We start from the raw sequence: 27,495 nt of genomic DNA, 5'->3' as shown, positions 1-27,495 counted from the left end.
TTTAAGATGTTCAGGTGCCACATATAATAAACGTAATTATTAATTTAATAAAGAACAGAATGGAAGCTTTAATTTATACACCACTCGCACAAATCTCAAAAAAATACTTACATCCGTGAAAAAGTAAACAATGAAAAGACTCATACAAAGATTGAACATTTCTTAGTTTCAAAGAACTCGAACGATCACAAGATTCAAACCTAAAAAAAAATGGCCAATACAACTTGCGGTAATCATCTATTAGCGCAAGCCACCACTTATCAGCTCAATGAAAAAAAAAACAGATCGACATGTTCCATCGAATACTAACCCCATTAGGGGGAATTAACGAACTAATTAAAACCCGATGGAGATTTACATGATCCGTGTAGAGAATGATCTTTTAGGTGGATCTTACAGGTTTTGATTAGTCCAAGGAAAAAAGAACCATTTGGATAACAAATTATTATCCAAAGGCAAAAAGAAAAGAATCTTAGTCTTGATCATAATATAAAACTCTCTCTGCGTCTTATCGGATCATGGATGTTAGAGAGAGAAAAACGACTTCTTCACAAGGGATGGTGAGTCCTCCCATGTCGTGGTGGAAACCGAACTCTTCCTCTGCTTGTTGAAGAAGGATCAGAAATTCGGGATGAGACAAGAAGGTGATTGGTACGATGTACCTCATACGCTTTTCGCCTACGTAAACAGGAAAATGTCCCTTTGGTACGTCAAGAGAGAGGCCTTCCTCGTCGTAGCATTGTTTCTTACCTAAGCTCGAGCACCTCTTGAGGATTTGCTTTAACATTGCTGTTTGTGTTACCTTCGAAGATCTCTTTACCGCCATTGTTTTAGTTTTAGCTAGTGTTTGACTTCTTGATGAGATGAGGGAGTGAGGAGACAATTTGGAGGAGAAAGGGGAAGTGTTTGATGAGAGATAGGTTGCGAAAAGGGGTTATTTATGGAGGAGGATGAGGATAGGATGTTAAAGCAATATTACTATTATTTTTAAAGTTCTTACATTATATCATCTTGATTTAATACTAATATATAATCAAATTATTATCAGTAATCTAAAATTTGGTTAGTGCCATCTTGTAAGACTCTTCCAAAATATAATTATACATTTCGAACGAAAAATCAGCAGCCAGCTAACTGTATGAAGGAATTATCATATCGAGTATAAGAAAATGGAAACTACGAATTTATTATAAATAAAAACTAATATGATTTTTGAGCTGATTATTTAAAGAACGGCGATGAGGGTAATTAGATGTTTTAAATATTAGTATGTTTATTCCAATAGCAAGTCACTTGCATATTATAGAGAACTATGATTATTATATTGATATTAATAATTTAATATATAACTGTAGATATATACAGTTTTATTTTTAAGGAGCAGAAGAAAAGCAGGAGGGATATAGAAACGCATGTGACAGTGTGGGATCCAAACCCATTGCGATTTAATTTCATTGTTGGTCCTCCCCAAGACACCATGGTCCCTCCTCTCACTCTCTTTCATTAGCTATTGTCATAAATAGGGAAAATATCAATGTGGTAACTATACTTTATAATTATGTACGAATAGGTATGTAAATATGTACCACAATTAAGTACATATTATATGTTTTCCATTAATATATTTGGCTAAGCATGTAGAGTTGAAAGCATGCATTTGATTTATTACCTCTAGTTTATGATATTTTTTGTTGGTCATCTTTAAATACTCTATCCTCGGTAATTAGATTCTAAGTAATCACAAACTAGCATCCCATAATGTACACTCTAACTAAAGTGGACAAATATGTAGACAAGGAGAAAAAAAGTCGCAGTAAACAAGCCCTCCTTAAAGTTTTCATCTAAATCAGAAAATTTCTCTCCCATGCACTTTTCCCGCTGAAGGTCTTTACCCAACAGTTCCGGAGCAGACACCCTTCAGATCCCATCAACTTTTACTGGTTCTGGTAAAAAACCTATGTAAAGTCCACCAACTTTTCAAATTGTTCCCCCTTTAAGAATAAACTGAAGGATAATAAAACGTTCCTGGGCGTTAACCACCGGGTTCTTCCCCCGCCGATGGCCGGAGGGACCGTTTTCTGACGACGTTTTTTCACCGGAGACCGCCGCTATGAAGATCTACGCAGGTCTAGTGAAGACCCGCTAGGAAGCAGATCGATTTGAAACAGGGAATCCTGTCCTGCAACCGCTGTTTTCAGCTGAGATTCAGCTCTTCGAAAACCTTACTACAGTTGCTCCTCCTAGATCCTTTAAGCCTTCAAGCACCAGCTGCTGCAATTTCCATCAAACTCCTCCTCGACAAGAACTACAACACTCTCCAATGGCGAGAAGACTTTCCAAAGAAGACAAAGGAAAAAGCATTGCTACAAACGGTTACAAAGCACCACGGAAGCCTAGTATCAGAGCTCAAGTACCAGATAACTCAGCACTGCTAAACAAGTACTCACTCACTCTCATTGGCAGAGTAACAAACCAAACAGCTCAGAAAGTTTGGTCACTTATCCCGTTCTTCACAGAACTATGGAAGGCAGAGAGTAGACCGGTGGGTTCTGATCTCGGTGATGGTCTATTCCAATTCCAGTTTTCCAACGAAACTGACCTACTCGCAGTCCTTGAAAAAAGACCCTATCACTATGCAAGGTGGATGGTTATCGTACAACGAAGGGAACCAACAGTCTCCAAGGATTTCCCATCCCTGCTCCCCTTTTGGATTAAAGTTCAAGGCATCCCGATCCATCTATGGTCAGAGGAAACCGTCACAGACCTTGGGGAAAACTTGGGTATCTTTGATAAACTGGAGATAACACAAACGACAGTTAGGATGAGGGTCCAAGTCAACGGACTTCTACCACTGATAAAATCTTCAGTAATTGAATACTCCAATGGAGATGAGGTCACCGCAACCTTTCTATACGAGAAACTTGAAAGGCATTGCTCCAAATGTTTTCGGCTAGATCATGAGATCCGCGACTGCTTGATTGCAAAACACCAAGCTCGTGAGGCAAAGGGGCGGTATTTAGACCCAAAAGACCAAGCTGAGATAAAAAGGCCAACTGATCAACCACTACAAAGATCAGAATCAGATATATATCATTGTTCAGCAGCCAACCCCAATGGGGAGGATCATGATTACGGCCACAGAAGAGAAAGAAGTTATGACTATAGGGAGCACAAATATGATGCCCGGCGCACTTTGGAGGAAAGGAGTAGGTACCGCTCCAGTCAAGATACTGTCAGCCGACGATACTCTAGACACGCGTCCAAAGAAAGACAAAGAAGCTTCGACAGCCGATACTCTCATCATAAGGATCCAAACCCTCCTGAGAGAGAGGTGACTTCGCGAGCCCAGAGGGAGCATCATGGTCACATAGAGACAAGCTTCAGCTCACCCCCTCGGAGAGGACGCTATGAAACTAGAAGGGATGAACCAGTAGTTGTCAATGACAACAGAGCTGAACTAGGAAGAAACTATCCTATCAGAGAACAACAAGTCCCTAACTCACAAGAAGTGCTCAATGAAGCAAGAGCAGAAGTGAGAGAAACAATGCTTCAGTACACTCAGTGTGCAGACCCAACAGAGAGCCCGGCCCGTAGGGAGAGAATGAGAATAGCAGAGGAGAAAGGGCAATTGGAAAAATCAGCCATCCGTATAGCACAGGCGAACTTAGGTGGGAACGACACCATCGAAGAGGAACCTGTAAGAATTGTGGAAAAGTCTGCAAGCAGAACCCCAACAGTACTGCGGCTTGGCCCCCCCAACTTACCACTCCCTTTAGAGGGTCCTCCTGTGACTACGGAGAAAAGGAAGCCGGGACGACCCCCGGGAAAGCGTAAGGTTCGACAAAGCCCGAAAACCATCAAAGGATCCTGCTCCAAAAAGAGAAAGGTGCAAACAGCTAAGCTACCCACTGCCCGAAGAAAGCTAAATACAAGTGACAGACAGGAGGAAAGACAAAACTCTCACAGACGAGCATCAAACTCCCATGAGGCGGGAGCCTCTTCGAACTCAGATAACCAGCCGCTATGCAAGATGATCCCGGCAATCTCAAAGAGAAGGACGGATTTTCGAAATCCATCTCCTCTCGGTCCTTAAAAGTAGCGAGCTGGAACTGTCAGGGGTTAGGGAATCCTCGGACAGTTCGACGTCTAAAAGAGATGAAGAGAGATATCTCTCCGGATATTCTTTTCCTCATGGAAACAAAAAATCCCGACAGCTTCGTCAAGAAGAAAACAGACTCGTTACAGTACGAGAACTCACTCTTGATATCGCCAACTAGTCACGGAGCTGGTGGCCTTGCTCTCTTCTGGAAACAGGAAATCAAACTTCAAATTCTAAGCTCCTCGGCAAACTGTATTGATACCTCTATTGAATTTGAAGGAAAACATTTTTTTGCTTCTTTCATCTATGCTGATACATATATACCGAAAAGAAGAACCCTATGGGCTAGGCTAATAGAGCAGAGTACAAGAAGAGACGCTCCTTGGTTCTTGACGGGAGATTTCAACGATTTGCTGAACAATGTAGAAAACGTGGGAGGTCCGGCCAGGACTGAGGGGTCCTTCACGGACATGAGAACGTTCTATTCCGAGGGGGACCTCTATGATTTGCGCCATTCGGGAGACTGTCTGTCTTGGCGAGGAAAGAGAGGAGATTATCTTGTGCGGTGTCGACTGGACCGTGCAGCGGCAAATAGTTACTGGGCGGAGCTCTTCCCGAACGCACGATCACAATATTTGACGTACGAAGGCTCCGACCATAAGCCCATACTGTCATTCTTCGAGCCTGATAAAAAGAAAAGACGCGGCCTATTTAGATATGATAGGAGACTCAAGTACAACCCGGAGGCTAAAGCTCTAATTAAACAAGCCTGGGATAGTACCCCATACTCATCTGTCAATGACAGAATCAAAGAGGTACGAACTGCCCTGATTCAATGGAGCAAATAGCAGTATAAAAATAGCAGAGAGCAGATTGAGCAGAAACGCTTTGAACTGGAGGCAACCTTGACTGACCCGACAAATGACACTGAGCTCATCTCGAGAGTCTCCAACGAACTAAACGATGCATATAACTCAGAGGAGGAATATTGGAGACAAAGAAGTCGACTACTCTGGCGCAGCCTCGGAGACCGCAATACCGGCTTCTTCCCCGCCACAGCAAAGAACCGGAAACGAGCAAATGCATTCACGGTGATTGAAGATGCAGAGGGCAACATGGTCTATCAAGAAGATCAGATAGGGAGAGTGATCGTTGAGTATTTTCATGAGCTATTCAAGACTATTGAGGGCAACAGAGAGGAAACCGTAATGCGTGCTCTATCACCAATGGTGAGCGCAGAAACGAACGAGAAGCTAATTACAGTCCCAAAAGCTGCAGAGATCAAAGAGGCCCTATTCTCTATTCATGCCGACAAAGCACCGGGACCAGACGGATTCTCAGCGAGCTTCTACCATACCAACTGGGACACTGTCGGCCCTGAGATAGTGAGAGAGATCCAGGATTTCTTCCTCACGGACAGACTCCCCGAGAGGATCAATGAGACACATATTAGGCTCATACCGAAAGTGCCTAGCCCGCAGCAAGTCACGGAGTATAGACCTATTGCACTTTGCAATGTCTACTGCAAGATTATATCCAAGATCCTTACGAAGAGACTCCAGCCACTCCTCTCAAACATAGTCTCCGAGAACCAGTCTGCATTTGTACCGGGACGAATGATATCGGACAATGTCCTGATCACCCACGAGGTTTTACACTATCTCAAGAACTCTGATGCGGAGAAGAGATGTGCCATGGCGCTTAAAACCGACATGAGTAAGGCTTATGACCGCCTTGAATGGGAGTTTATAAGATTGGTTTTTCAGAGACTAGGCTTCCATCCCAAATGGATCTCATGGATCATACAATGTGTGTCCACTGTTACGTACTCCTTCCTCATTAACGGTTCACCTAGAGGAAGAGTCACACCGAGCCGGGGGATCCGTCAAGGAGACCCACTCTCACCTTACATATTCATACTATGTAGTGAGGTTCTCTCGGGCTTATGTAGCAAAGCACAAGAAGAAGGCTCCCTTAAAGGGATCAAAGTGTCTCGAGGGACTCCTCGGATCAACCATCTTCTATTCGCGGACGACACAATGTTCTTCCTACGAGCCAGCAAGGACAGTGCCGAGGCACTCACAAAAGTTCTCAAGCTTTACGAGGAGGCTTCGGGACAGTCGATCAATTCAGACAAGTCTTCTATTACCTTCTCCTGGAATACGCCGGCGGCACTGAAGACAGTTGTTCATGATACACTGTCGATACAAAAAGAAGGTGGGGTTGGAAAGTATCTCGGTTTGCCGGAACACTTCGGTAGAAAGAAATGCGATCTGTTTTCCTCCATTGTTGATCGGATCAAGCAAAAGGCAAAGGGGTGGTCCAACAGATTCCTATCTACAGCAGGGAAGATGACCATGCTCAAGAGTGTTCTATCTCCTGTTCCATCGCACGCGATGTCCTGCTTCCAACTACCAATTTCTTTGTGCAAAAGAATTCAGTCAACGCTCACCCGGTTCTGGTGGGATGATAGCATGGGGCGCAAGAAGATGTCATGGATCGCCTGGAATAAGCTCATTCGTCCCAAGGATCAGGGTGGTCTTGACTTCAGAGATATACAGAGCTTCAATGAGGCATACTTGGCCAAACTAGCATGGCGGATAATCAACAACCCCGACAAGCTCATAGGACGCATCCTGCTCGGCAAATACTGTCCCAACGAACCTTTCCTCGCTGTTGAGTTTAAAAGAGACATCTCTCATGGATGGAGAGGGGTCTTGATAGGCCGGGATATTGTAATGAGCAATGCGAGTTGGGAAGTAGGCAATGGTGAAAGTATCAACATATGGACAAAACTGTGGCTTAGTTGCGAAACACAAGAGAGCCCAATGGGACCGGCCCCACTACAGTACCTAAATCTCACTGTCTCTGATTTCTTTCTCCCAAACAGCAGGGAGTGGAACGTCGACATGATACGACGGGTGCTACCTATGGAGGAACAGAAAATTCTAGCGATTAAACCGAGTGTCACGGGAGCGCCGGACAAGCTGTCTTGGCTTGGAGCAAAATCAGGAAGCTACACTACCAAGTCAGGCTACGCAACTGCCCTCTCAACCATAACGGATCCTATGGATACCTCGATAGCAGATCAGTCCTTTGACTGGAAGAAAGCTGTTTGGACGCTCAAAACATCACCAAAGACAAAGCTCTTTGTATGGAAGGCACTTCATGGAGCAATCCCAGCAGGAGAAGCACTTAGAGCGCGACAGATAAATGTTGATGGGAAGTGTAAGAGATGCAACCTACCGGAAACTATAGATCACTTGTTCTTTCATTGTCCTTTCGCAAAACAGGTTTGGACCTCGGCCCCTATTTTCCCAAGTATTGAGTACAATGGATCTATAGTTTTGAGGAACCAATGGATCAACCTCATCTCAAGGAAGAACTTACCGCCAACGGGAGTAGAAGGACAACTCGCGCCCTGGATCCTTTGGGGAATTTGGACGGCAAGAAACAATCTGGTTTTCAACGACAAGCTCACCTCCGCAGCTGAAACGCTTTCAAAAGCCATCTATTTGGCCCGGGAATGGGGAACCTGCCAAACCATCTCCAGCCCTTTACCGGCTGTTCCCCCAACGTTAGCCCAAGCCTCCCCAAACTGTATTGTCGTAAAATCTGATGCTGCGTGGAATGAAATTTTGAACGTTGCAGGACTTGGATGGGTGATGGAAGGACAAAACAGAACATCCTCATTCTCATTACCGGCTCACCATGTGAGGACCCCGTTAGCTGCTGAGGCCCTGGCTCTCAGAGAGGCAATATGGAAGTGTAGAGAACTAGGATTCACGAGAATACGTTGCGAATCAGACTCCGCAGTGCTAGTGAAAGCGCTCAAAGAAGGTACGTTCTTGACTGGTCTCTATGGGATCTTGATAGATATCCAAGCTCTTGCTTCATCTTTTGAATGTATTTCTTTCAATTGGATTTCTAGGAAGAAAAATGTAGAGGCTGATGTGCTAGCAAAGCAGATTTTATCTGTTGAACTGGCCTTAATGGCTTCACCAACTTTGGTCTGATCATTTAATATAAGTGTGTTTCAAAAAAAAAAAAAAATGCAGACAAGGAGGGAGAATCAATCCATTGTCTACACCAACAAATTAAATGGTGTCATCGCCGGACTAGAATCAAGATAATATTTAAACATTATACGATTGCTGTATCTACATCTTTTAAAATTAAAATAGGCTAATCACGCGATTTGAAACTATTATATAATTTCTTTTCAACAAATATATATATATATATATATAGATTTTTTAGGACCTAAGGCTAACAAATTGCCAGATTCACAACTGTCATGTGATGAACTCCAAAGACGAGTATTGTAACCAATAGAAACCAATGCAAATGTATTACCAGCAAACAAAACTATTTAGTTACAACCATTTGATAATAGAATATCTCTTTAAGATGACACATTGTAACAAATGCATGAAAATACAGAAAAAAATGAGAAAGATTCGCCTTTGACTCTTGTCCGCAAGTGACTGTATTTGTTCACAATATATTGACAATGTTCGATGGTTATATGCTTAAAGACAATGAGCATTTAATAGATCTTTGTATCTGGTCGTAAAAGGTTAGGGACAAAAGAACATGTAAAAGTCTCACGATCTCGAGCTTCCCATCTTTGTAACTTGTGATGTTCCTCTTCCTAATCCACGGCGTCGGCCATAATGCAGACTGTAGATATTTTATAAGTTCAATGAAACATATTACAAAAGTTCATTAAGTAAATGACGTTATAAGTTACAAAAAAAAAAAAAAAAAGTAAATGACGTTACTATTTCTCTTTTTCAGAACATTTTAACTTTTGAAGTATGTTTATCTACATTTTAATATATTTCTTGGTCATTTAGTGCAATTGCCTTGTGTATTATTTTATTCTGTTTGAGCAAAGGATGTTCTAAAAATCCTAAAAAAATCAGATAGCAACGATTGTTACTTGTAATACACGCAACTCTGCAAAGGTTAAACTTTGATCTCGAGTTGATTATTCTTGCGGGTTACATCCGAAATTAATCACATCAACCAACAGGTGAATAAGAATAATATGGAATCATGTTTTCTCTCTTATCAACCACAAATGGAGAGAGAGAGATTGGGGTCGTTGTCAGAGAGAGAGAGAGAGAGAGAGAGAGGGGCTAGGGAGCATGTTCTGCGAACGAGATTTGTTTGGGAAAATTTTGGAGTGAAAGAGGGAGAAAATTACGGATCTTTGAAGAGACAACTTCGCCTTACGGACTGAAAAAGACGCGTCGTTATTCTTTCGTCTCATCGACCAACCACATGAAAGCCCTTCCCCATGTTACTCTTGCTTCCTCCTCCTTCCCTACCTAATACTGTCCTCTTTTGTACAGCTTTCCATCTTTACACCTTTCTTTTTATTACGGACAGATTTATTTAGAACTGAATTTATCTAGGTTCACCAGCCAATAGGATTTCATTATTTCAAATTCGATATTTTTAAAAAGGAAACAAAATATTATCAAGTTATATTATGTTTTTTTTTTTTTTAAAAGTAAAAAAAAAAGTTGCTACAGAAAAAAGAATTAAAATAATCTTTTTAACGTCGTCACCAAAACACTAAACCCTAAATCCTAATCCCTAAATCCTAAATCCTAAACCCTTGGGTAAACCTAAACTCTTGGGTAAATCCTAAACCCTTGGGTAAACTCTAAACCTTTGGGTAAACCCTAAACCTTTGGATAAATCCTAAACTCTAAATAAAAACACTAAACCCTAAAACTCTAAACCCTAAATCCTAAACTCTAAACCCTAAACCCTTGAGTGTTTTAGTGTTTAGTGATTAGTGATTTTGATTTAGAGTTTAAGATCTATCCTAGAGTTTAGGGTTTACCCAAGGGTTTAGGGTTTAGGATTTAGGGTTTAGGGATTAGGATTTAGGGTTTAATGTTTTGCTGACGACGTTAAAACTTTTTTTTTTGTAATTACTACTATTTTTTATTTATTTCTTTTTATCTTTTAATTTTAAAAAATAATATAATTTGACAATATTTTATTTCTTTTTTTAAAAGATATCGAATATGAAATAACACAATCCTATTGGTTGGCCCAAGAATAAGTCTTCTTGTATCTCTGTTTTCTACTTCCGTGGCCAGAAATCAGGAAACCCCTTGAAAATCTGTACTGTTATTACAACTCTGCTCTTTGTTCAAAAAAACGCTCTTCATCTCCAAGTTTATTATTATCATTTTCTTTTTTTATATTTAAAATATTAAAAAAACTCTAAAATCTGAGAAAAAACCAGTCAAGTACAAGAACATAATTAATCTGGGGTTCTTAGGGTGGAGTTCTTCTTTTAACTGAAAAAGTTAAGAACCGGTTCTTAGCTTTTTCAGTTAAAAGTTAAGAGACGCTTTTTTTTATATTCCGCTAAGAACCTCCATTAATCATGTTCTAAGAGCATGATTAACCCAGGGTTCTTAGAGTGAGGTTCTTATCGGAAATTAAGAAACTGTTTCTTAATTTTTAACTAAAAAGCTAAGAACCGGTTCTTAAAGTAAGAACCGGTTCTTAAAGTCCTTATTTAAGAACCAGTTCTTAGTTTTTTTAGTTAAAAGTTAAGAAACGGTTTCTTAACTTCCGTTAAGAACCTCACTCTAATAACCTCGGGTTAATCATGGTCTAAGAAGAAAAAAACTTGGAGGTGCGATGTATGTTTCGTATAGGAAGTGATTGAATCTAGGTTCTATATTGACGTGAAAGAAAAACCATGAGCTCTGTTACTAAGTCAAATAAAAAATATAGGTGGCAAGATCTGACGTGAAATTTAGGGTCTTTCATCACATGCATGGATGGGCTGCAGCAAACTTGGATCCAAAAGAGACATAATATTGTGAGCTCAGACCGGCTAGTTTTTCTTGTACGATGATCAATCAACAGTTGAACTTCAAAAGTGTAACATCAAGGGTAAAAAAAAAGAAACAGAGTGGCACCTAGAGAAAAGGATCAAGATGGCAAAAGATAGGACTAAGCTTTCGTTAGCCACATATGCTAATTAAATGGGAGTTGAGGTAGGGTTTTGAGGTACTTAATTTGGCATGTGAGGCTTAATTATTTCTCTGAGTTCATTATAATAAATCAAATAATTGAATACATACATAAGAGTAAAAATCCTCTCTTTCCCCGTTTGACCTGGTAACTGCACCTGAGGGGTTATCCCATTTCCACGTCTCTACGGGGGTCGGTGTAGGAAGAAAAACAAGGGTTTACTAACTTAACTAACAAAAGGGCGAAAAAGAAGGATCATAATTTAATTAATGGGGACAAAGAAACGATTACAAAGACGTAAGCAAATACAAAACAGTGCAAATTAGAGGGAATTAAGTCGTTTAATTTATGGGCTTGGACTTCTATTTAAAATTTGTTTGGGCCTATATAATTGTGGTGTTCAATCTTCCGCGAAAGAAGTTAAAAAAAAAAAGAGAATCAAATCTGTGAGAATATAAAGCTTCCAAATCGGAAATTTAACAACATTTACGATAAGATAAATTTTAACATTCCATCTCTTATGTTTATAGAAAGTGTTATTTCAATATTTACGATATGATGTCCTACATGATAACTTCATTGGGGCTATTTGTCTCAAGGACATCATCACAAGCCAAATCTCTCTATAGATTATGTAGGGACTTGAAGATGTGAACCTAAAGAACCATCTCTATCACTGATTAAGTAGTAACTTCTTCTCAGTGATATTTAAAAGAGAGGACCACATGACTTGATCATATACAGACAAAGTCACAAAAAGCCTTCAAAATTTTCTGTGGCAGGAATTGAAAATTTGACAAGTTATAATGTCTTATCTAACTAACAAGTGGTCATGTTGATTTGTGTCTTCACATCAGAAATGATGAAGTTGATCACTAGCGGTCCCTTACATACCATGCCGTGGTCCGGCAAAGCCATGTGCTGGTTGGTGTTAATTTATGAACTGAAACTTGTCTAACCAAAATAAAACGTTATCTTCAAACAATGCCCTTATCTATATATACTGGACTCATCATTAGGTCCTTTTTATGCTCTTCAAGTTCTCACATTCAGCAGTAAAGAATTAAACTTACAATTCAAGAAACACACAAAGACAATCCATGGCGATCAGGGTACCTCGCGTGTTACAATCATCAAAGCAGATTCTCCGTCAAGCAAAACTGTTCTCTTCTTCTTCCTCTAGCTCTATTGATGTTCCAAAAGGCTACTTAGCGGTTTACGTAGGAGAAAGGAAGATGAAGAGATTTGTAGTTCCCATTTCGTACTTGAAGGAACCTTCATTTCAAGATCTACTAAGAAGGGCAGAGGAAGAATATGGATATGATCATCCAATGGGTGGCCTCACAATTCCTTGCAGTGAAGAAACCTTTATCAACCTTGCTTCTCGCCTCGACTGATCGATCATGCATGGCTCACTCGAATAACCTTTTTTCATTATTGATTTTGTACATTTTTTTCTATTCCGAATTAGTTTTCTTCAAGAGATGAGATGAGGATGACATCTCTCCTTGAAAGTGAAACAGAGACATTGTAACACTCTTTTTTCCTCACTTAAAAAGTGAGTTGATTCAAATATAATCAAACCCCATGCATGATTCATCAAGTACTCATCATTCTTGAGAATGTTAAACTTCAGTTTTCAGGCAAACTCGCCAAGGATATAACAACTCAATGGTCCACGAGTTGTGGCAAAAAAATTGTCAAAAATATACTACAAGACACTAAGACAGTTTCATCACCGAATCAGCTCTCAGACACGTAAACGTTAAGATCAGAGGTAAAGAAAAAAACTGAACCGTATTTCCCAAGTTAGAAAGATTACATATCACTACTCGAGTATTCTAATTTTAAAAGAAAAACTTATACTACTCCAGACGGAAGCCGGAGAACAAGCTGCCCTCCGAAAACACTGCACAAAGACAAAAATAAATGGTTGAATCTTTTATACTTTGTAAAAATAAAATAGCTAAAAGAGTGGTATAGTGAAAGCCTCTAAAGGGTGGTGGTAACCTTTTGACGTAGTAGTAACAGAAATCGGCAAGAATGAAAGTTTGAACAACCTCAGAGATGAGAACCATTGATACAATCCATATCCCAATATGCCACCAGCAATCTTCCCCTCGTGTCCAATACCAGATTACCTGCACAGTGTGACAGGATAAGTCACATATCATAGTTATTGTTATCTAATTGTTAGTTTTCTTTATTATGCTTGGCTTTATCTCTTTTCCTAATTAGTTTAATATTCTCTTTGATTTTACTATATATTGTAGCCTTAAGGTCATGGGCGGATCTACGTTACCGCAGCATGGGGCAGCTGCCCCCAGTAAAATCTCTAATTAAATTTAAATACACTAGGAGAATTCTGCTGCCTTATTGGTTAAAACGTTTTTTCTGCCCCCACTAGACCAACGTTCGAACCCATCTGCAACCTTAAATACCCGTGCTATTTTTATCTTTCCTTTACTTTTCTGGTTTCTTTTTCTTGACCACGTGTTTCATTATTTTTCTCATGTTCTTTTTTCCTTGTTCCTACGTTGGTTTCATTCTAAAACTTTTGTTTTTATATATTTTGAGTTCAAGTGTGTTCAAAAAAACAAAAATATATATGTATATATACTTTTTTTTTTGAATTCAAGTACTTTTTTCATATCATTTTGTTAGTATATTCACTATTTTTCTTCATTTATTTTTTAGTTATATTATTTCACAAATTTATTTTTCTTCTAAATGTTATTCTTATTGAAAAATATTAGAACACATTTAAGGAATATTATTGAATAATAATTAATTAATTAATTATGCCCCCACTCAATATATTTTCTAGATCCGCCACTGTAAGGCAAACTTTACTTTCATTCAATCAATAAACATTTTCTAATCTATTACCTTCTCCTCAAGCAACTAAAGTTCATACATGAACTTAGCATTTAAACTCAGTCTTTCGGGTTGATCTTTCTACTTCGTGATCATCTCCGTCTTTGTTTACCCATTCTTCGAATTCATAGTAAAATTTCTAGTTTGGGATCTATCCTATCAAGTTTTCCGTCTCACACTGGTCTTTTCCTTGATGAGTTTGTAGATGCGAACACAGATCCCGATTGAGTGAACTGCTTCGGCTGCAACGAAGAGATTGTCATGATCGTGGACTATGAATCTCAGCACAACCAAAGCCGCCATTCCAGTCACCACTGCCAGAAATGCCTTCACCTTCGGTGGTTGCCTCCTCACCCATAACCACACCGCATGTATCAGACTTTTCATTCTCCCTCTTACCAAGCAACTAATAGTCCCATTGTTTGTGTTACTTTATGAGTCCATGACTTTTGGCCCATTATTATTGATTTTGTTTAATAAAATTGTAGTTTTCCCACAGACCAGACCACATAATATTAACACACATTAAAAAAAAAATCCCAATCTTCCTATATGCGACAAATTCAGAAGTTGTCGAATGAGAATGTCTCCCCCCCCCCACATTGTTTTACGTTTGTTAAGGTACCATTTACATTATTGTTTTCACATTTCACCAAACCTCTGTATTATTAATTTTGGACTTTGTGTTTACTCCTACTAGTAAAAATCTTCTGGTCCATTCAATATATATATATAAACAATGTATTTCTTTACTCGCAGAATATGTCAAGATATTTTTCTTTTGTAACATGTTTTGAGAAAAACCTATACCATTGTCAAATGATCAATCAATGTGAAACCATATACAGTTCACATATATGTCACATTTCACCTAACAAAATTAATATCACAAAACTCACACCATGTGCCCTTGGTTTCCCCAAATATTATGCCATCTTCCTTGTTTGCTACTTCTGATTGTCAACCAACAGTTATTGCTGCTACTTGTGTTAGGTTTTGTCTTCCTTCCCTATCACATGTAAACATTTCACAGTCGCTTAGTTATATGTATTTACTTAAAAACCCATTCTTACTATAATAATTGTCCATTCTTGTATTCACTATATACTTTAAATCTCTTTATTTTTAAACCTCTTAGTTTTTATATTACATTGACTGTTTTGCATCCGGCTATGATCTCTTAAACATTTTCTGGTTGTTATCATAAATCTTGTATGCAGAGCCGGGCTTGAGGGTTGTTTTATGAAACATTTGAATGGGACCCCTACTTTGTGGGGCCCCCATATTAAAAGAAAAACAATTTATGTATATGCATTAATATAGTTACATATAAAAGTTAGATATTAAATAGTTTTTTTTTCTTGTTATTATGGTTTTAATAAATAAATTTAATAGTTGAAATAAAATAAGAAAATATATTTTATGTTATTGAAACTTACAACTTTGATTTTTCCTTAAACAAAAATAAATAGTTCAAACTAACTTTTGTTTTTTATAAATAGCAAAATTAATTTTAAAAAATTAAATAAAAATTAAATATATATTTCTAATTTTGAATAGGGCCTCCTAAATCTCAGGTCCAGCTCTGCTTGTATGACACGTCGACCGATTATAACGAAACTGTTAAGTTTGTATGCTATATGTAAAAGAATGCAACATCAATCTAAGTATATTTTTTTTTTGAAAGAATGTTAAATTAATTCAAACAAAAAATACTGTTTACAACCAAGGTTGCTTGTTTTATGTTCAAAAGAAATTGAAACTTTGCTTTACATTAGAAAGTAGGATCATCTAAAGGATAACCAAGTTCTCATGGCTCCCTGATAAGCTGAGTTGTGGCTATGTCTGATGCTTGAGATACGATTTCGAACTTGTTTGTCGATGATTTTTGTAAGCCCTGACACAGCCTTTGGGTCCTCTCCAAACCTCCTACCATTCCGTTCTGCCCAAGCTGCACATAGAGTGGCTTGGAAAGCATATCGAAACAACTAACATAATAAAATCTAAGTATATTATCAACTAATTTTTAATTAACTCTAAATATATGGAAGCATAGTCGCTCGCTCAGGCTGCACTCCCACTCGATTATACTCATAATGCTATTTATTACATGTTCTTCCATTTAAGAAACGGGACTTATTGATGATAATTGTACAGTGTGAAGGTATTTAATTTGCAGACATTCCACCGGAGGATTGATACACTATCTTCTAACGTGAGCCTCTTATTGCCCAACTGTCCAAAGCGATCCTATTAATGAGCCTGGATTGGTAGGTAGAGATTTATTATGCACAAGGACATTCTCAAGTTAAAAAAAGAAGAAGATATTCTCATGTATAACTTGACTACCATACAACAAAATACGAAAAATACTAGTTTGCATATGGTTATGGGCCTTGCCGACTCATATACAAGACTGATGACAAAAATTCACTGCTATCTCTTTTTTTTTATGAACTCACTTCTATCTCCTATCTAACTACATGCCAATGTCTCAAGCTGCTCTTCTCTGACCAAATTCGACAGTATATCTTAATTTATATCTGGTACATTGGTCTACTTACAATGGTTGCTGCATGCCCAACGTAATTAATTTTAACCATGCATATAAAAAATATTGCATGAATTACAAGAAAACATCAAATAAAAGAGTATAATGAAGGAGGAGGGGTCGGGATCGAAGCACAAGAAGTGTGACTATCTTTTTCCATAAATATTAAAGTTTTTCTTCTAACCATCATGTGATTCGCTTCAATTTGGGTTTGATTGCACGTATACACAGTCATTCATTTGTTGTTTTTACATAAATTACATATATAGCATGTGACCACTGACAAAAACAGTTAACAAAATATATTCATGGTCATCCTGCAGTCACTTCATTAACTTTACCTCCGGTGGTTACTCTCCTTTCTACTGATTTGCTAGTTTTTAATTCATTTGTATCTATATGTGTTTCATGCAACAAAAAGGTAAATGTGAAAGCCTTTGTTGTTGGTATCTCCTTTGTTGCAGACATTATTGATCTCTCTATGTCTTTTGTTAGTATCTCCTTTGTTTGGATTCCCCGGGAAAACAACAAGGTTGCAGATAGTTTAGCTAAACAAGCTCTTTATGAGCTCTCGTTTGTATTGAACCCAGCAGGGATTCGAAGTTTCTAGTTTAATGAAGTTAGTGTTTAAAAAAAAAAAAAAATGAAAGCCTTAGTTGTATAGATATAAGTAAAGAAATATAAAAGTCAAATTGTTTCAACCACACTGAATGAAAGGTATAATATTATTGCTGAATAGACATAATTACAACAATAAGATGGCCCATGACAATAACTAAATAAATGAAAATTCCATTCCATGACAATACCTCCAAATAAAAGAAACCGCCGAATTATTGGTGGTAAAAAAAAAACAGATTATGAAGTAATAATTAAGTTCATTTTACAACAACAAAAATAACTATGACAAGACCATTATATAAACGAGAGGGAGCCTCTCTATAATCATATCATCTTCTAGATATAGTTTCTCTTCTTCTTATAAACTTCGTATACTCCATTTTAAGGAAACGGGAGAGTACACGTAGTGTGTCAGAGGGTGAGAATCCCAATGAGGATCTTACCCGAGCCTCTAGGTTCGGTTCCATGCCTCATTCTCCTCGTGTCGTCGGTTCTATTTTCAGCGACTCTATCCCTCGCTCGTGTCGTCGAAGTTGTTGGTTACGCCGAGAGCAAAATCAAAAATCCCCATGCATTCACAGGTAACCAACCACCAGGATTAATAATATATATATATTTTTATATAGTATGTAGTGTGGTTATTTGAAAGATGTGTGGGTATTACTACTTTTATCAAGGACTCCGAGTGACGATTGAATGTAAGGGGGAGAAAGGGCATTTTGTTACAAAAGGTTCTGGAAACATTGATGAGGAAGGAAAGTTCGGTCTGAAAGTTCTTCCTCATGACATTATCTCTGACGACGGAGCCTTAAAGGAGGAGTGTTATGCCCAGCTTCACAGTGCGGCGGGAGCACCTTGTCCGGCTCACGACGGCCTTGAGTCAAACAAGATCGTGTTTCTATACACATCCGGAGACAAACACGTTTTGGGCCTCAAACAAAACCTGAGGTTTACACCTGAACTTTGTGTTTCCAAATTCTTTTGGCCTATGCCTAAGTTCCCTCCTGTTAAGGGATTTGAACATCATTTCCCTTTACCTCCACCGTTTCCTAAATTCAAGAAACCTTGCCCACCTCCCCCTGAGGAGGTTCCACCACCACCAAAGGTAGAGCTTCCGCCACCTGTCCCGGTTCACGATCCACCCCCGAAGGTGGAGCTTCCACCACCGGCTCCTAAGAAGCCTTGTCCTCCTAAATCGCCGAAGATAGAGCACCCACCTCCTGTTCCCGTTTACAAGCCGCCACCAAAGATAGAGCATTCACCTCCTAAGAAGCCATGCCCACCGCCGGTTCACGTTCACAAGCCGCCACCGAAGAAGGCATGCCCCCCAAAGATCGAGCTTCCACCACCAGTCCCGATCTACAAGCCGCCGCCGAAGATAGAGCATCCACCAATCTACGTGCCACCGGTGGTGATTCCGAAGAAGCCGTGTCCACCACTTCCAAAGTTTCCACATCTTCCTCCTAAATACATTCACCATCCCAAGTTCGGCAAATGGCCTCCCTTGCCAACACACCCTTGAAACTTTAAACGTTTACTCGTATATTTTTTTTAAAAATTATTGCATGCATGTTTAATATTTTGGTTGCTTTTGTCTCATTTAATCTTTGTTTGCTTTATCTCCGATCGAGTTATATATATGTAGACTGTTTGCGTAACTATTCCAGCAATAATATGGTAATGATTCCTTTCTCTTTTATTATGATGAGATTATGATCAGTGTAGTAATTTGACGACATATCTTATTTTTTCTTGAGGGTTGCAGTGCCATAACAATATAAAATAACTGAGTGATATTTCAAAAATATGATAGAGAGCATAATTTTCCTTTGCAATCCAGATTTTATTACCAGAAGTTGTAAGATTCGACGTCGTTTAGCTGGAAATTAGAGAACAAAAAAGGCGATCGATAATAATTAAAAAAAGAATGGTGACGGACAATGACAAGGGATTGGTATTAGCAGTGGCGTCGAGTGTATTCGTAGGTTCGAGCTTCATTTTGAAGAAGAAAGGTCTCAAACGTGCTGCTGCCGATGGAACCCCTGCTGGTTCGTCCCTGCTCCTTTTTATATGCTGAATTGGATTTTGATATCGGAATGATTTTTTTTGTCTGGTAAAAATATCATGTTTGAACCACTCACCACCTTGTTAGTGGTCCGAAGAACATCACTCTCTATCTATCTGTAGATTTTTTTTTTTTTTAAAAAGAAAGTATATTATGAGTTTTGCAGGCTTTGGAGGTTATACATATTTGTTAGAACCACTTTGGTGGGTTGGCTTGCTGACAAGTGAGTGTGTTTACCCTTTCTTCCTCTGTTCCTCAATCATTTCTTAATTTTTAATTAGCTATACATTTACAGTGGCTTTTGGAGAAATTGCAAACTTTGTAGCTTATGTTTATGCTCCCGCTGTACTCGTCACTCCTCTCGGTGCTTTAAGTATTATCATCAGGTGGGTAACTCTCCTTTAATCATTTCTGAACAATCTCCTGATAAGAAGAGGTAGTTATGTCACCTCTTACCTTTCATTTTTCTGCCTCCTAGTGCTGTTTTGGCACACTTCCTCTTAAACGAAAAACTCAGGAAAATGGGAGTCTGGGGATGTGTTTGCTGCATCGTTGGCTCCGTTATGATCGTCATCCATGCTCCTCAAGAGCACACTCCCAATTCTGTTGACGAGATCTGGAAACTTGCTATGCAACCAGGTTTCCCTCTTTCTCTCTCACATTGTGTGTCTTATAGTATCTGAGAATCCTTTCCTTTTTTTTTTTTTTTAATGAGACAGCTTTTCTTATTTACGTGGCCACATCAATGTCCATTGTCCTGGCTTTGATTCTCTACTGTGAACCTCTCTGCGGCCAAACCAACATTCTTGTTTATACCGGAATCTGTTCTTCGATGGGTTTCTTAAATTTGGATTTACTTTTCACCTCTATTTATTCTTCTTCTTCTTCTTGTCTAAAAAGCAAGTTTTTTTATATGTTTATATGAGGTTATGAGCATAAAGGCTGTGGGGATTGCTATAAAGTTAACATTGGAGGGTATAAACCAGATTTGGTATCGAGAGACTTGGTTTTTTTGTCATGGTTGCTGCTATATGTGTCGTTATGCAGATGATCTACCTTAACAAAGTATATTTTTTTTAATAAAAGGGAACTTGTACTTGTTGTATGTTGCGCACATTTGGTTAGTTCTAGTTATGTTTGTTTTGTGTTGGCAGGCGCTGGACACATTCAACGCAGCAATTGTGTCTCCAATCTATTATGTGATGTTCACTACCCTCACAATCGTTGCTAGTGCCATCATGTTCAAGGTAGTTTATATAAAGCTAAAAGATAAAGAGAAAACATATACTCATTACATCATGGGTCTTCTTTAAGAAGGAATAAAAAAGGAAGAGGGGGTGGGTTTAATAAAATGAGTATTGGACAGGACTGGTATGGGCAAAACACAGAGAGCATAGCATCTGAGATATGTGGATTCATCACTGTGCTGACAGGAACAGTTATACTGCATGGGACGAGGGAAGAGGAAGAAACTTCTTCAGGAACGTTGAGATGGCAGGAATCAGGGAAGAGCTTTAACGAAGAACATCTAGTAAGCTTGTACGGTCCTGAGTATTAGCAACCAAAGGTTATCTGATAACTTAACTTCGTTTAGACTGAACGAGAAGATCATCCATCATCATCATCATCATCATCTCTCTCTAGTCGGGGAACAATGTAGAGCCTTTTGTGTATACATGGATTGTCTTTTGTATTAGTGTTTTCGGGGTTCATTTTTGTGGAATTTGCCATTCACATTCATATTTTTGTTTCTTAGTACATAGTTTTTGTAAGAATATATATCCCTATACAATATAACATATGTTCCAAAGCTTTTGATATGCTCACTGGATTCATAGTCTTTGGGGATGATTTGAATGAGCTATAACTTTATGTTTTCTGATGTAAAATTTAAGTTGCTGTAAATTTTTGTGCTATAGTTTTGGAAAACAATATTTTTTTTTATTCTGGACATAAATCTACAGCTTTTAATTCTCTAAAGATTTAAAGAAATAAAAACATGATTGATTAATATATATGATTCTATACTAAATTTTAGATGTCTAAATCATTTACAACCAATCACCCCTTTTGTGTAAAGAGATTCCCAGATTTTTTGGAGAGACTCATCAATACCTTGGAGAAATTTATATAGATAATAAAAATTTATTGTGAAATACTTTCTAGGATATATAACCAATAATTAGGATCTCTATTATTTAAAGTAACTATCTAACTATTCTTTAATCTAAATCTCTTAAAAAGTAAATAAATCTGGCAAATGTTGCTTGAGTTGCATTTACTAATATTTTTTGCCAAAAAGGGGAACATATCAATAGAATTTATGCAGCATTTATTTACCATCTCTTTTTATGCAGCATTCCATTTTGTTAAAGAATATCCTACCTACAGTACTACTGTCATTGATGAAACTCTACTATAAATAATCAATTTCGTTTGGACGTTAATCTTTCCATCGTATATTATTCTTAGTTAATAATAATGAAAAGCGGGATAATGTCGTTAATCTTTGCGCTCTATTTAACCGTTATGGTTGTTACAGCGAATAGCGATTCCAACTACTACGGGACGACCAAGCCGGTTCATCTGAAGGAGGAGAAAGTGACACGTCTCCACTTCTACCTTCATGATATCCTCAGTGGCAGAAACCCCAGCGCCGTCAGAATCGCACACGCCAATCTCACCGGCGGCGCAGATTCGGCAGTAGGATTCGGAAGCCTGTTCGCGATGGACGATCCGCTCACCGTCGGACCCGGGAAAGATTCGAAGGAGATAGGAAACGGGCGTGGAATGTACGTATCCGGGAGCAAAGACATAAGAAAGTTCACGATCGTGATGTACGCGGATTTGGCGTTCACGACGGGGAAATTCAACGGAAGCTCGATAAGCGTGTTCTCGAGGAATCCGGTGGCGGAAGAGGCCGGAGAGAGAGAGATTGGGATCGTGGGAGGACGTGGTAAATTCAGAATGGCTAGAGGCTTCGTCAATATCAAAACGCATCAGATCGACATGAAGACAGGCGATGCTGTTCTCCGTTACGATGCTACTGTTTACCATTATTAACCACATCATTTTATGTTCGAACCATAATTTGTAACAACTCTACAATTATATTTCCGATTCAAATGATAATCCGATTCCAAACTTTACCTACTGCTTGTTTTCCCGCGAACTTGTTTTGTTTAAACTAAGAACACATGACACATATCATAGGGGCATGTGTACGAGTACGAGTACGATTGTTTTCCCTTCGGATTCTATTCCTTACTATACCTTTTCACAAAAAATATATTGATCCGTGTCCATGGAAAAACTATAGAAATAATGTTATCTTACGATGATTAAAAATCGAACATGTAAGGAATAGAAAAATAAACATTCCTGAAAGTGAAAATTTAATGTTTTTTCAATATATTTGAATCGTTTTTTGTGTGTGTGTGGACTACAAATGTGATATACTGAACGTGTTAGAGTCCTGATATATTTAGATGCAGTTATAAAAGATTTGGTAATATTTAAAGTAGGTCATATGGGAAAAACTGTTAGACTATTCATTTATTTAATTAGTTTGAGTGAAATTTTACTAAATTAATTTATAAAAATTAGAACGATTCTCATTTACCATAAAAGAGCATTTAACCTATATTAATACAAATGTAAAATGTGGTTAGAAATTTTAAAACATCACTAAAAGTATCGGATTTATATATAGAGCGTTTAACGTGAAATTTAATATTTTCGTCGGATTTTATATGTAGATTTTGAAAAAAATTAAAAAATATGACAATATTGTTTTAATGCATAGTTGCATCATGCACTAACATATGATGATGGTCAAAGAGGCTTGAAACCTTTGTTGTTTCTGTTTCTCTAGAGAATGTCGATTTTATAGTGGTTAGTCAACAGATTTAGGGATTATAAGAAGTTTTACTAAATTAATTGATAAAAAATAGAAACAATACTCATGTACCATGAAAGAGAATTTAAAATACATTAATATAAATTTAGAATATGGTTAGAAATTTTAAAACAACACTAAAGATTATAGGCTTCAGTATATAGATCATTTGCCGAAAAGCTCAAGACATAGATTTTGTGAAAAATTCAAAAATATAACAATAATGTTTTAATTCATAGTTGCACCTGCACTAACATATGATGATGGTCAAAGAGTTTTCGAACCTTTGTTGTCTCCGTTTCTCTAGAATAGCGACTTTATAGTGGTTAGTCCACTGATTTAGAGATTATATGAAGTATTACTAAATTAATTGATAAATAATTAGAACGATGCCCATGTACCATGAAAGAGAATTTAGAATACATTAATACAAATGTAGAATGTGGTTAGAAATTTAAAACAACACTACAAATTATAAGCTTTAGTATATTGAACATTTACAGAAAAACTCAATATTTTCGTAGGGGTCACATAATTTTTTTTAAAAAATTTAAAAAGTATGACTATACCATTTTAATGCATTCTTGCATCTTGCATTAACATATGATGATGATCATAGAGGTTTGGATCCTTTGTTGTCTCTGTTTCTCTAGAGATTAGCGATTTTGTAGTGATTTTTTTTTTTGAAACACACTTGTATTAAATGATCAAACCAAAGTAGATGAAGCCATAAAGGCCAGTTCAACAGACAAGATCTGCTTTGCTAGCTTATCAGCTTCTACATTCTCATACGTGAGATCCAATGGAAAGAAATATATTCAAAAGAAAAGGCTAAAGCTTGAATGTCAGCCAAGATCCCATAGAGACCAGCCAAGGATGATTCCGCTTTGATGGCTTTGATCAGCACCGCTGAGTCTGATTCACACCGAATTCTTGAAAGGCCGAGCTCTCTACATTTCACTAATGCTTCCAGGAGAGCCAGTGCTTCAGCTGCTAGAGGCGATTTCACATGGTGAGCAGGGGCAGAGTATGATGATGTTCTGTTTTGTGATTCCACAATCCAACCTAATCCTGCAATGCTTACACTTTCAATCCAAGCAGCATCTGTTTTGATTAGAATACAGTTTGTTGATGGTACTGTTAGAGGGACCATGGTGCGAGTTGCTGGAGGTAGAGCAGCTGACAGGAGCCCCACTCACGAGCCAATGCGATAGCTTTGGAAAGAGTTTCATTCGCTGAGAGATGCTTATCATTAAACACTAGGTTGTTTCTTGCTATCCATATACTCCATAAGATCCAAGGAACTAGTTGTCCTGCGGCTACTCCAGAAGGAGGTAAGTTCTTCCTTGGCACCAAATCAATCCACAGCCTCCTCAAATCTATAGATTCATTGTACTCAATACTCGGGAAAACAGAGACCGAGGACCAGATCTGTTTTGCAAAAGTACACTGAAAGAAAAAGTGATCTATAGTTTCAGGTAGGTTGCATCGTTTACACTTCCCATCCACATTGTAGTGGTTAGTCCACCGATTTAGGGAGTACTACGAAGTTCTACTAAATTAATTGATAAAAATTAGAAAGATTCCCATGTACAATGAAGGAGTGTTTAACATACATTAATGCTGGTATTTCTTTGTGTCGTGTTAACACATAGATTTTGAGAAAAAACCAAAAAATATTACAATACTGTTTTAATGCATAGTTGCATTATTCGCTAACATATGATGATGGTCAAAGAGGTTTGGAACCTTTGTTGTCTCCGTTTCTCTAGAGAATAGCGATTTATAGTTGTTAGTCCATCGATTTATGGAATATTATGAAATTTTACTAAATTAATTGATAAAAATTAGAAAAATTCTCATGTACAATGAAAGAGAGTTTAACATACATTAATACAAATTAGATAGTGGTTAAAAATTTTAAAACAACACTAAAAGTATAGGCTTTAGTATATAGAGCGTTTAACGTAAAACTCAAAATTTTCGTACGGCATATCTACTAAATTAATTGAAAAAAAATTAGAAATATTTCCATGTACCATGAAAGAGAGTTTAACATACATTAATACAAATGTAGAATGTGTTTAGAAATTTTAAAAAACAACATTAAAAAGTACATGCTTCAGTATGTAGAGCGTTTAATGTAAAACTCAATATTTCGTATGGGTTTATACATAGATTTTGAAAAAAATTCAAAAATATGGCAATAATTTTTTAATGCATAGTTCTATCATTCAATAACATATGATGATGGTCAAAGAAGCTTGGAACATTTTTTTGTCTCCGTTTCTGTAGAGAATAACGATTTTACAATGGTTAGTCCATTAATTTAGGGAGTATTATGAAGTTCTACTAAATTAATTAATAAAAAATTAAAAAGATTCCCATGTACCATGAAAGAGAATTTAACTTACATTAATAAAAATATAGAATGTGTTTAGAAATTTTAAAACAACACTAAAAAGTATATGCTTCAGTATGTAGAGAGTCTAATGTAAAATTCAATATTTTCGTATGGGTTTTATGGATTTTGAGAAAAATACAAAAAATATGGCAATAATTTATTTATGCATAATTGCATCATACACTAATATATGATGATGGTCAAAGAAGCTTGGAATCTTTGTTGTCTCCATTTTTCTAGGAAATAACAATTTCATAATGGTTATTTCACTAATTTAGGGATTATATAAAGTTTTACTCAATTAATTGATAAAAAAATAGAACGATGCCCATGTACCATGAAATAGAGTTTAGCATACATTAAATTTTTTTTGAAATGTGGTTAGAAATTTTAAAAGAACTCTAAAGATTATAGGCTTCAGTATATAGAGTATTTACGAAAAAAACTCAATATTTTCGTAGAGCGTTCACATATTAATTTTAAGGAAAACTAAAAAAATATGAAAATATTATTTTAATGCATAGTTGTATCATAAAACACATATGATGATGGTCAGAGAGGTTTTTAACCTTTGTTGTCTCCGTTTCTCTAGAGAATAACAATTTATAGTGGTTTCGCCACCGATTTAGGGAGTATTTGAAATTTTACTAAATTAATTGATAAAAAAAATTGGTACGATTCTCATGTACCATGAAAGAGAGTTTAACATATATTAATACAAATGTAGAATTCGTTAGAAATTTTAAAAGAACACTAAAAAGTATAGCCTACATAGATTTTGAGAAAAAAATAAAAAATATGACAATATTGTTTTAATGCATATTTGCATTCTGCACTAACGTATTATGATTGTCAAAGAGGTTTGGAACATTTGTTGTATCCGTTTCTCTTGAATATCGATTTTATAGGGGTTAGTTCACTACTTTAGAGAGTATCGAAGTTTTTCTAAATTAATTGATTAAAAAAAAATAGAACGATGCCCAAGTACAGTGTTTTGCATATTACAAATGTATAATGTGGTTAGAAATTTTAAAGCAACACTAAAGATATAGGCTTCATTATATAGAGCATTTACAGAAAACTCTATATTTTCGTCGGGGTTAACACATTGATATTGAGAAAAAATTCAAAAATATGACAATATTTTCTTTATGCATAGTTGCACCATGCACTAACATATGATGGTGTTCAAAGAGGTTTGAAATTTTTTTTTGTCTCAGTTTCTCAAGAATAGCGAATATATAGTGATTAGTTCACTAATTTAGGAATTATATGAAGTATTACTAAATTAATTGATAAAAAAATTGAACGATACCCATTTACCATGAAAGAGAGTTTATAGTAAATTAATACAAATGTAGAATGTGGTTAGAAATTTAAAACAACATTAAAGATTATGAGCTTCAATATATATAGCATTTATCGATAAACTGAATATTTTGTAGGGGGTTAACATATAGATTTTGAAAAAAATTCAAAAAATATAACAATATTGTTTTAATGCATAATTTTATCATGAACTACCATATGATGATGTTCAGAGAAGTTCGGAACATTTATTATCTCTGTTTCTCAATAATAGTGAATTTATAGTGATTATAGTTCACTGATTTAGGGATTAAATGAAGTATTACTAAATTAATTGATAAAAATTAGAACGATGACCATGTACCATGAAAGATAGTATATAATATATTAATACAACTGTAGAATATGGTTAGAAATTTTAAAACAACACTAAAGATTATAAGTTTCAGTATATTAACCATTTACCTTAAAAACTGAATATTTTGTACGGGTTAACACTAAAGATTATAAGAGTTAACACATTGATTTTGAGAAAAGATAAAAAAATATGGCAATATTGTTTTAATGCATCTTTATATCATGAACTAAGATATGATGATGGTCAAAGAAGTTTTGAACATTTGTTGTCTCCGTTTCTCTAGAATAGCAATTTTATTGT

At 36.9% G+C, this 27,495-nt stretch overlaps 5 protein-coding genes and 1 pseudogene across 5 annotated transcripts; 5 read left to right on the top strand and 1 right to left on the bottom strand.

The window, feature by feature from the left end:
- Positions 1 to 149: 149 nt before the first annotated feature.
- LOC106438746 (auxin-responsive protein SAUR50) lies at positions 150 to 933 on the bottom strand. Its single transcript, XM_013880012.3, has one exon. It carries the CDS (start codon positions 824 to 826, stop codon positions 509 to 511), a length of 318 nt encoding a protein of 105 aa, XP_013735466.1. The 5' UTR covers positions 827 to 933; the 3' UTR covers positions 150 to 508.
- A 3,222-nt stretch (positions 934 to 4,155) lies between these two features.
- On the top strand, positions 4,156 to 8,115 carry LOC125580813. The gene is made up of 2 exons (XM_048745991.1): positions 4,156 to 4,914; positions 4,981 to 8,115. The coding sequence occupies exons 1-2, from the start codon at positions 4,156 to 4,158 to the stop codon at positions 8,113 to 8,115; spliced, it is 3,894 nt and encodes a 1,297-aa protein (XP_048601948.1).
- A 3,900-nt stretch (positions 8,116 to 12,015) lies between these two features.
- LOC106438731 (auxin-induced protein X15) lies at positions 12,016 to 12,719 on the top strand. Its single transcript, XM_048744972.1, has one exon. It carries the CDS (start codon positions 12,214 to 12,216, stop codon positions 12,508 to 12,510), a length of 297 nt encoding a protein of 98 aa, XP_048600929.1. The 5' UTR covers positions 12,016 to 12,213; the 3' UTR covers positions 12,511 to 12,719.
- Positions 12,720 to 17,495: 4,776 nt separating this feature from the next.
- LOC106358238 (proline-rich protein 4) lies at positions 17,496 to 18,861 on the top strand. The gene is made up of 2 exons (XM_013797991.3): positions 17,496 to 17,743; positions 17,840 to 18,861. Exons 1-2 carry the CDS (start codon positions 17,593 to 17,595, stop codon positions 18,682 to 18,684), a joined length of 996 nt encoding a protein of 331 aa, XP_013653445.3. The 5' UTR covers positions 17,496 to 17,592; the 3' UTR covers positions 18,685 to 18,861.
- Positions 18,862 to 19,002: 141 nt separating this feature from the next.
- Positions 19,003 to 21,040, top strand: LOC125575679 (annotated as a pseudogene).
- A 222-nt stretch (positions 21,041 to 21,262) lies between these two features.
- Positions 21,263 to 22,380, top strand: LOC125580492 (dirigent protein 15-like). Its single transcript, XM_048744971.1, has one exon. It carries the CDS (start codon positions 21,709 to 21,711, stop codon positions 22,288 to 22,290), a length of 582 nt encoding a protein of 193 aa, XP_048600928.1. The 5' UTR covers positions 21,263 to 21,708; the 3' UTR covers positions 22,291 to 22,380.
- The last annotated feature ends 5,115 nt before the right edge of the window (positions 22,381 to 27,495 follow it).

Source organism: Brassica napus, chromosome C1, assembly GCF_020379485.1.
Source record: "Brassica napus cultivar Da-Ae chromosome C1, Da-Ae, whole genome shotgun sequence".
NCBI lineage: Eukaryota > Viridiplantae > Streptophyta > Magnoliopsida > Brassicales > Brassicaceae > Brassica > Brassica napus.
This window is presented reverse-complemented; position numbering and strand designations above follow the sequence as displayed.

Coding starts and splice junctions, on each gene's coding strand:
- LOC125580813 (XM_048745991.1), top strand. CDS start 4,156: ATGAAGAGAGATATCTCTCCGGATATTCTTTTCCTCATGGAAACAAAA. Junction 4,915..4,980: donor TCAATGACAGAATCAAAGAG/GTACGAACTGCC, acceptor CAGATTGAGCAG/AAACGCTTTGAACTGGAGGC.
- LOC106358238 (XM_013797991.3), top strand. CDS start 17,593: ATGAGGATCTTACCCGAGCCTCTAGGTTCGGTTCCATGCCTCATTCTC. Junction 17,744..17,839: donor AAATCCCCATGCATTCACAG/GTAACCAACCAC, acceptor ACTTTTATCAAG/GACTCCGAGTGACGATTGAA.
- LOC106438731 (XM_048744972.1), top strand. CDS start 12,214: ATGGCGATCAGGGTACCTCGCGTGTTACAATCATCAAAGCAGATTCTC.
- LOC125580492 (XM_048744971.1), top strand. CDS start 21,709: ATGAAAAGCGGGATAATGTCGTTAATCTTTGCGCTCTATTTAACCGTT.
- LOC106438746 (XM_013880012.3), bottom strand. CDS start 826: ATGGCGGTAAAGAGATCTTCGAAGGTAACACAAACAGCAATGTTAAAG.